We start from the raw sequence: 10,277 nt of genomic DNA, 5'->3' as shown, positions 1-10,277 counted from the left end.
CTTAGAACTGAAGAAGCTTCTCGGATGAGAGGTGAAACGTCTTCAAGCAACTTAAAGAAGTCCAGACGCTTTTCTTTGCAAGCTCCTTTGACTGGATGTAGGCTTATTTTTTTGGCTAGTTTAATGTAGACAGCATGTTTGTTTTTCTGTTGTTTTGTGAACAGACGAAGAAAATGTACAGGAACTGTGGATCTGTTGAATTGGCAGCAGTGTATGATTATACTGAAATCTGATGTGAATGTGTTTTTCCTCTCAGCTGGAGAATTTGATGCTGGACAAAGACGGACACATTAAAATAACTGATTTTGGCCTTTGTAAAGAGGGCATTACTCCAGATGCAACAATGAAAACCTTTTGTGGAACACCTGAATATCTGGCTCCTGAGGTAAGGCACTGTCTGGTGACACATTTTAAACACACCTGTGTTGTCAAGCTTGTTTAATAGCTTGTTTAATATCATAGTTTGGTCCCCTGTCTCTAGATTTGCTGCAACTGTAAATCTATTACTCATATTTTATGTGCATAAGAAGCTGTCTTGGTTGAGCCATGTAAAGTGTTCTGTTTTTGTTTGTTTTTCCTGTGTACAGTAAAACAAGGTACGTGTGAGTTGATATGTTGACCAATGTCCAATATCACTAAGAATCATGCTACACCCAAGACACCCAATCACCCAAGTTTGTGAACTTGGGAATGAGGTGATGTAGAAGTTTCATGCCATACCATAATCTCAGACTAGTTCAAATCTCAGTGATCTTGACCTCAAGGTCAGAGGTCACGTTTCCTGAAAATGTTGTCCATGCGACAACTTGAGCACAAGGCAACACAGGATTTCCAAATTGTGTCAAGAGGAGTACCACTGGCCACCACCAGTTGGTTTTTTATTTATTTATTTATTTATTTTCCATTATAAATGCCAATACTGTTATACTGGCAAATAGCTCGGACTACAAGACTCAACAGTCTCAAGACTCAACAGTCTTGATGGTAAAACAGCTTTTACCATCAAGCCATTCAACACCTCAACTACAACACTTGAATACCGACACCACACTTCACAGGATGCACACAGAAGCTGTCCTAAAGTTTCTCAAGAACATACTACACTCTGCACTGGTCACTTCATTCTTATTAGTATTTAAATAAAAATAAAAACCCTTACTTCGTCCAATACTGTAATAACTGCAACTCTAAAATCTTGTACTGCTCAGTTTGTACTACTGCTCACTCCTGCCACTTTATCCCATGTGCAATATCCCATTACCCCCATTTCAATGGTCACATTTCTATTTAAGATTTTTTTATTTATACATTTGTGTATATATTTATATATATTTAGTCTGTTAATATTTGTAATATTTTTACTGTATTATACTGCTGAGTGACTTGTCTTCTGCATGTCTAACACATTTCATTGGAATGTTGACCCTGTGCTAGCTTGCATATGACAATTAAAACTGAAATTGAACTGAAACTGACTTATATTGGGCTCTACTATAGACAGATGGGCCACACCAGCAGAAGACCACATTGAGGCCACAGTTTGCATGGAATTAACAAATTAGACAGTAGAAGATTAGAAAAACATTGTGTAGTCTGAGTTTCAATTTCTGGTGAATTTTAGCTGATATGGTTCCTTTTATCAGCTCACTGATATACACTGATATTATATCAGGCACAATTGGGACCCCTTAGTACCAGTTAAGCATGGTTTAAATGGCAGCTCCATTTAAATATGCAGATCACTTATTTAAAGAGTAGGAAGAAAATGATGCATTTGATTTTTTTACACACTTAAGAGAAAAGATTAGCCCTGCTCTTTCAAACAAAAGGGGTGATGTAAAAGATGACTGGTAAGAAGTTTGAACAGAAAAAGAAGAAAAAACATATAAAGAAGAAATATTTTTGACTCACAAAAGTGTGCCATTATTTGCACCAAATGCTATGGTGTGCCAATTCAGAGTTATGGCTTTTTACTGCTGTTGAGAAATCGGTCTCTTCTTCCTCAGGTCCTAGAAGATAATGACTACGGCCGCGCAGTGGACTGGTGGGGTCTCGGTGTAGTTATGTATGAAATGATGTGTGGCCGATTGCCTTTCTATAACCAAGACCACGAGCGCTTATTTGAGCTCATCCTAATGGAGGAGATCCGCTTTCCTCGGAACCTCTCACCTGAGGCCAAGTCCCTGCTGGCTGGCCTGCTCAAGAAGGATCCCAAGCACAGGTATTAGCCCAAACTACTACTCTGTGTGGATTGTATTAAAAATGCCTAGTTTACTCTCAAATAATCTCATTTGGACTGACAGGTTAGGAGGAGGTCCCAGTGATGCCAAAGAAGTAATGACTCACAAATTTTTTATCACCATCAACTGGCATGATGTGGAACAGAGAAAGGTGGGGCTTTCTTTTTTTTTAACAACTTATTTCTATTTATCAAGCGCAGTCAGACAGTCCAATCAGTCATGTCTTCATTTAACAGGAACAGCAGTTACAAGTGAGTCAAAAATTAAACGATGGATTCTGGCATTCTTGCAGTGTAGCATTCTTGTTGCTCCATAGCAACATGACATGAGAGAAATAAAAAGTAACCAAATTAATAATAACATTCATGAGGAATCCCAACACTCACCAGATGTACTATAAAGTAACCACATTTTTCACACACACTTGAATTTGGGTGAGGTGGAGTGACAAGCTCCTTACACTACGATGACGGTGGATGGCTGGGAACCTTCACAGACAGGGATTTTAGATGTTCTCAAATTTTGATAAATGGTAAATGTCCATGGAAAGTAGCCATCAGGCCAATCCACATGTGATAGATTCCATTGATATTAGGTTCTTTTGGTAGTGCAAAGTGTTGCTTTTTTCACCAACAACCTTTTGAATTGCAACCAAAAAGTTTGGCCTACTCATCAGGCCATATCAGAGGTTTCCTCATGCTTGTGGAATACTTGATGTATATTTTGCAAATTTTTGCCAGATTTCAATGTTTTTCTTTGTCAGGAAAGGCTTCCATCTTGCAACCCTACTCCATAGTCAAGGCAAATGTAGAATATGGGAGATTGTTTTCACATTTTTAGTTGCAGAAATGTCTTAAATACATAAGGACCTGGATGACTTCTAATTTCCTACCTCACCTCTGTGCTTGTCAGTGCAGCATTTAATATTTTGGACACTAAGATTTTATTACAGAGATGAGAGCATGCCGTAGTTAGAGAATGTAGTACGCTGCAGTGGTTTTAATCAAATGTATTTAATAGACTCCAATTTTTTCATGTAAATGAAGATTGTTCTGTACTTGCAAAGGCTAATCATAGAATTCCAGAGTGTTTCATGCTACGATTAATTCTGTTTACATTATATATGCCTCTCTTAGGCAGTGTCATTCAAAGGCATACGATACATTTTCATTGCTACGCAGCTGATACCCACTGACACACCAATTCGTTAAACTGTTTAAGATAATAAATGTCCTGCGTCTAAATTCTGATTCATTGGTCCTAAAAATCTTGGAAACACAGTGTCTAACCAGATGCATACTTTGGAAGCCATTACCTAGGCCTCCAGTAATACGGTGAGGAATCTTGGAGTTGTTTTTGACCAGGATATGTTCTTCATTAAACAAATATGTAGAACTGCTTACTTGATTTTGTGCAGTATCTTTAAAATTAAAAATATTATTTCTGATCTTGTCCTGAAAATGCATTAATGCATTTATTACTTCTAAGCTGGACTATTGAAATTCATTATCAGGTTGTCATAAAAACTCTTTGAAATGCCTTCTGTTGATCCAAAATGCTCCAGTTGGAGTACCACCAGGTACTAGAATGAGACAGCATATTCCTCCCATACTGACTTCACTTCATTGGCTCCATGTTAAATTCAAAGTAAAATTTAAAATCCTTCTCCTCACATACAAGTTCTTAAATATTTAGGCCCCATCTTTTCTTAAAGAACTCATAGTACCCTATCACCATAATAATAGAGCACTTTGCTCTCAAATTCAAAATTCAAATTCAAATTTTATTTGTCACGTACACAGTCATACACAGTACGATATGTAGTGAAATGCTTGGACAACTGCTCGTGACCTAAAGAAAACAAAAAAGGAAAAGGCTATGAATAAGATAGGAAATAAATATGAAAAATTAAAAAGGGTAAATTTAACTAGGAAGGAAATAAAATATAAATTAAAGTTGAAAATAAAATAACTGTACAACAAAATACACAATATAGAACTATATAAGAATGTATGAAGAAATCTAAATATAAATAAATATATACACAATAACAGCAGCTGTACAAGTATTAACCGGAAATGAAGAATATAGTGACCAGTGTTGTGCAAAAACAAAGTCCAGAAAGTCCAGTGTGTGTGTAAGAACCATATGTGTGGGTCAGTACTGTGTGGTGGTGTGATTGAGAGACCGTATCGCCTGCGGGAAGAAGCTCCTCCTCAGTCTCTCTGTGTTGGTCTTCAGGGAGCGGAATCGCTTTCCTGACCTCAACAGAGAGAACAGTCTGTTGTTGGGATGGCTGAGGTCCTTCACGATCTTCCTGGCCTTGGTCCAGCACCGCCTGCTGTAGATTGAGTGCAGGTCAGGGAGCTCGGAGCGGATGGTGCGCTCAGCTGACCGCACAACCCTCTGTAGAGCTCGTCTGTCCTGCATGGTGCTGTTCCCGAACCAGGTTAAGATGTTTCCCGCCAGGATGCTCTCTATGGTGCACGAGTAAAAGTTCCTGAGCACCTTGGAGGGCAGTTGGAAGTAGAGATGGACCGATCCGATATTACGTATCGGTATCGGTCCGATACTGACCTAAATTACTGGATCGGATATCGGAGAAAAATAAAAAATGTAATCCGATCCATTAAATATCACGAAAGCACCTCACAAAACTTGCAACACGCCGTAACTCACCTCAGAACGTTAGCACGTCGGAGCAGTATGCATCACGTGATAGAGCGGCTGTGGCATGCGGGACCTGTCGGTGGTCTGGATAGCATTTGGAGCTTCGCTAGCAACCCGGCATTTCATCTCCGACAAAGTTATCCCCGAGAGAAGTAAAGCAAGTGTGTAAGTCCATCTCTGAATGTTTGTAAAGCATTCCTGCGTTAAGCTTAACAAATATATGGAGCGACTGCCTCTTCTTGCTGCTACTTCAATCATGAAACTGCTTAATGATCAGCTGATCGGCTTTTCTGTCGCGAGTCCGTCTCTCTTGTTTGTTTTTGGCCCACTTTGCACCAGAAAGAGGAAACCAGCGGCTGAACAACAGCAGCACGTTTAAGCTTGATAAGCTGTTGTTAGAATTTATTTAATATTACTTTCTACACCAGGATCTTTTTCTACGTAGCTGACGGCTGGTAACTGTGCAGGGGCGGATCTAGCAAAGTTTAGCCAGGGGGGCCGATAGGGCATTAACAGGGAAAAGGGGGCACAAAGACATACTTTTCTTTCTTATTCTCATTTAAAATGTCTAGCTTTTAATAAATAATTATCTGACACCCAAAGTTTTAATTTGATGTAAAATGAATAGAAGTCAATTACTGTATATAGTGACTATTAAGTCTAATATATATACCCTAGTAAGCTATAGTACTTTTTCCTTTGGGAAGGTACCATCTGTGCAGTCTGCAATTTTGTTGAAGAAAGATGTTGAATCTATTTAATATTTCTTGAAAAATAATTGATTTCTGTGCATTTTTTTTCACACTGCATCAAATTAAGGTTGATTACATCGATTAAGCATCATGAGGTGGAGCGTGAGGGGTGGTTCCCTATTTTTTATTTATTTATTTTTGTTGTTGCTGGGAGTTGGAACCCTATTAGTTAGGTTGCTTAATATTTACGCTAAGTACTCTTTAAAATACCAGAATAGGGAGGATGGTGTAGGTTTAAGTTTATTAGATTGATCAGTATTGCTGAACTATGAAATTTTTTTTTTGCATACAGGTATAACAGAATAGCTTTAGTGTAGTTGTTGTTTTAAACTTGAGTATGAACTTATACAAAATGCAGCAAGATATTTAAAAAACAGTTTTGTTGATTAAAAAACACTATATCGGATTCATATCGGTATCGGCAGATATCCAAATTTATGATATCGGTATCGGTATCGGACATAAAAAAGTGGTATCGTGCCATCTCTAATCTCAAGTTTAGAGGTCAAGTTTTCTGAAAATCTTGTGATTGTGATAACTTAAAAACAAAGCGACGCAGGATTTTGAAGTTGAGACCATAGGTGTATGTGCTACGAGGCTACCACTGGTGGTCGCCAGTATTGCTTAACATTATTGTGAGGCAACATGTTTCTAATTTTAGAGATATTGTGGAAATGCAAGAAACAGCCCTAAATATTTGTTTAATATGCACATTGAAGGATATATCGTAGTCAAAAACAACTCCAAGATTCCTTACAGTGTTACTGGAGGCCAAGGTAATGCCATCCAGGGTAAGTATCTGGTTACACATCATATTTCTAAGATTTTTAGGGCCAAAGACAAGAACTTTAGGTTTGTCTGAATTAGAGGTCATCTAGGTTTTTACACAGTAACTTTAATAACTACAGCATGCTCTGATCTGTGTAACAAATATTGAATGCTGCATCAAGATAAGCACAGAGATGAGGCCATAAGATGATCATTTGTAACCTTCGTTAACCCTGCTTTTGTACTGTGATAAACTCAGATTTAAAACTCTCCAAATAAACCATTCCTCTACAGATAATTAGTTAGCTGTTTCACAGCTACTCGTTCAAAACCTTTTGAGATAAACAGCCTATAATTAGTTAAGACAGCTGGGTCAAGTAGTGGCTTTTTACCCCATTGCCGCAAAAGGGTATTGGGGTAATGTCATCACCTCACTGGGCAGGTCGGCAGGCTGGTAGCATGTACACCCAAGTTTGTGAATATGATAACTCAAGACCGAAGTGATGTAGGAATTTTAAATGGGTACACTAGGTATGAGTTATGCCAACTGCATTGTAGACCCTCCTCTACATGCATGTTATAAATCCAGCATGTTACCAAGTGATATCTGTCTCTTCCAATCCCTGGTACAGCTGACCCCCCTCTTCAAACCGCAAGTAACATCAGAGACAGATACCAGGTACTTTGATGAGGAGTTCACAGCACAAACAATCACACTCACTCCCCCAAACAAGTGTAAGTATCTTCTTGTTGGACCCGTCAGCACTGATCCATCATTATTCAAAGTTAATATCACGTTTCTTGGTCACTGACTTAGATTGCCTTCTTGTTACAGATAACAGTCTGGACTGTGAGGACCCCAGCCAAGAAGCTCATTTCCCCCAATTCTCCTATTCTGCTAGCATAAGAGAGTGATAGCATCTCTGCCACACACACACACACGTGTATAAACACCTTGGTTACAATCATACAGCCATAAAAATAAGTAGAGCTTTCATTTTTAAAGAGGTGTTACTCTTAGCACGATTTCAGTGCCTTGCCTGGGAGCCTTATTGTTAAAATCTGTCTTTGTCCACAGAAAGGAAAAAGCCTATCCACAGTGGCTATACTGTAACATAAGAACTTCACATAGCCATCAGTGCAGTTTAACAACATAATCAAGACCATCAGACCTACAAAGATGGTGCTGCTGTTTGTACCATTCTTTTTTTCTTTTTTTTTATATTCTATGAATAAGCCATGCAACTCCCCATGACACTTGTAAGTCCTCTAATTCAATCCTGGCTGTGACCTTTGGTGAAATATATGAAGAAGGGAGGAGAGCAGCAGTTAATCTTACTATTACACCAAAAAATCCTGCATGTCTGTTTTTTGAACATTTTTTTCTTCTGTATTATTAGCTCATTGAGTATTAAGGAATAAATTATAATATTATACAAATGGAAGGATGTGTACTGAACTCAATCCTTGTACAAGCTAACTGCAAAAAATGGACATTTGTCACTTTTTATTACTTTGTGCTTTAGAATTTTGGTCTCCCATGTGTTAGATATTGTCTTTGTAGCCTTTATCATTTAGCATTTTTGGTCCCCCAGTACACAAGTTCACTTGCTGAACATTTTACATCAGAGATGTCAGACTCATTTTACATCGAGGGCCACATACAGCCCACTTTGATCATATGGGGACCATACAAGTGAAACTGCACTTCTTTTCAGCATAAATATATTTAACTGCACATTTAATCCCTGAGATATTTTAGTATACAATAAAGAAGTGTGTTTTCAACAGAACATCTCATTATTTCTGCATGATATTTATATTAAATTATAGAAAAGGTTCTGGTAGCTCACTGCCCAGACTGTCCCATATCTGTAAAACATAAATCATTTGTTTGTTGAAAATTTTTTTTTTTGGTTTGTTTAAAAATTTAGTAAAAAAAAAATGTTAAATATAAAACGTTTTGATGCATGCTCAGTATCCAGGTAAGTAAATCCCAAAAGGTTGATTCTGTTCATCTGTATGTAGTGTGTTCAGTGGGAGAAACGTTTCATCACTCATCCAAGTGACTTCTTCAGTCTCAGCTGACTCCAGGTTTCCCCAACCTTATAAACAGTACATTTGCACAATCACTGAAACTCGCCCACTAAATAAACAATGGGCTGTGAGGTCAGTTCCTTGATCTTTAATATGCAAATTTTCATGACCATTGATTAATGGCCATGAGTAACATTCACAGAGAGTTAGGGAATGCCTACAATCACAGCATTGTAAGATATGGAAAGATGTACGCTTAGGCCCCCTCTTCGATTCAAAGATGATCTTTCTATAGCACTTTCTAGTCTCTAATCTCACTGACCACTCAAAGCACTTTAGAATATAAGTCTCATTTTAACTACACATCTTACAACTAGTCATTTAGCATCAGATCCTTAATATGATAACTATCTGAGAGGCCTTTCAGAAGATGGGTAGAGATTATCACTCTGTGGATAATAGTTCAACAGAAATAAAAATTACATTTCTCAACAAAAAATTGCAAGGGCCGAGGCTCAGTCCCCAACACCCACAATGTCAAAGGTGCAGATAAAATTACTATTATAAAATGTTAAAATTGAGCAAGACAGACAGCAGTTAATGGGGCCACTGCAGCAACCTCACCACTAGGGTCTGGGTAATGCAACACCCAGCAAAACCACGTGACTGGCCTTACCCACTGCGACCTACGTGACCCCCCTACACCACAGGGGTGTGAGTGATGTGTGGTGGGCTGGGATCACAAGTTGTATGCCACAAATGTAAAAAAAAAAAAAAACATAATGAAATTTACTACATGTAGACATATTCAGTTCTTTATAACTCCGCAAACCTCAGTTCAATTATGTATTACAATTTCTCAAGTAACATAATTTGTTGGATGGCCATTTATCCAAGAATTATTTAGGATGTTGGGGTGCAACATCTTTACCAGGATTTTTCAAAGATGTAGTATAACATTTTCAGTAATTTAACCACATAGAGGCAGTCCACCAACTCAAAAAGCAATTCAAGTGGCATTATTCAACACAGGCATAAAAAATCAGACTGGCGCTTCATACTTCTAGACAAGAAGCAAACTGGTACAAGTTTTTGAATTCATACAAACCCTCCCTTTATTGTTCCATTCAAGTGTCCTACTGCAGGTTTTTGGCTGCTAATCTACTCTTTTACATCACTTCCACTTTCCCATACTACAAAACTGAATTCTGACATCATTGCTGTAGTCCAATTATTTTTCTGCCCACTTTCTTTAAGCAAGTCAGCCTCCACTCTGCATGCTTTAAATTGCACCACTGCTGTATTTCATTAGCCCTTGCAGACTCCAGTTGACCCATGGTGTGTGTGTGTGTGTTTTGTTTTGTTTTTTTGGTGGGGGGTCATTACATTGGATACTTTATTAGTTTTTTGTTTGTTTGTTTGCTTTTAGAAATTAAATCAAAATTAAATTTGTTACATTCCTCCAAAGTGCTCAGTGGTCGTGCGTTTGGTCTGGATTGATGAATAAGAGAGTATCTAAGTTGTATGTCAACTTTGAGATGATTGCCCCTTATGCATGCAGATTGATCTTCAGTAAACTACCTGAAGAAGCGTAATTAAATGCCCAAATGGTCAGAGTGGCAGCAATTAACTCATATCACGTTCAGAGGATGTAAGAATTACATACTCAGATAACACTGCATTTCTTTCTGCCATCTCTTTTGCAGAATGTCGGGGGGCGTGGCTTCGGTTTGCACACATGGGATTGTGAGGCTCACAGTTCTTTCCCCCAGCGAGAAACATGTTGCTGAGAAGAAGCCACGCCTCCATG

General features: G+C 38.2%; 1 protein-coding gene across 1 annotated transcript; it reads left to right on the top strand.

The window, feature by feature from the left end:
* Positions 1–256: 256 nt before the first annotated feature.
* Positions 257–7,873, top strand: LOC102306200 (RAC-beta serine/threonine-protein kinase; the record flags this gene model as incomplete). Its single annotated transcript, XM_005952225.3, is given in 5 exon segments — positions 257–385; positions 2,007–2,221; positions 2,304–2,391; positions 7,063–7,165; positions 7,266–7,873. Coding segments are annotated over 5 exon segments (615 nt in total), but the record flags the coding sequence as incomplete, so codon positions are not given.
* Between the last annotated feature and the right edge of the window lie 2,404 nt (positions 7,874–10,277).

This window comes from Haplochromis burtoni, unplaced genomic scaffold (assembly GCF_018398535.1).
Source record: "Haplochromis burtoni strain Fernald_Lab_line unplaced genomic scaffold, NCSU_Asbu1 Contig_810, whole genome shotgun sequence".
In the NCBI taxonomy this organism is placed as follows: domain Eukaryota; kingdom Metazoa; phylum Chordata; class Actinopteri; order Cichliformes; family Cichlidae; genus Haplochromis; species Haplochromis burtoni.
This window is presented reverse-complemented; position numbering and strand designations above follow the sequence as displayed.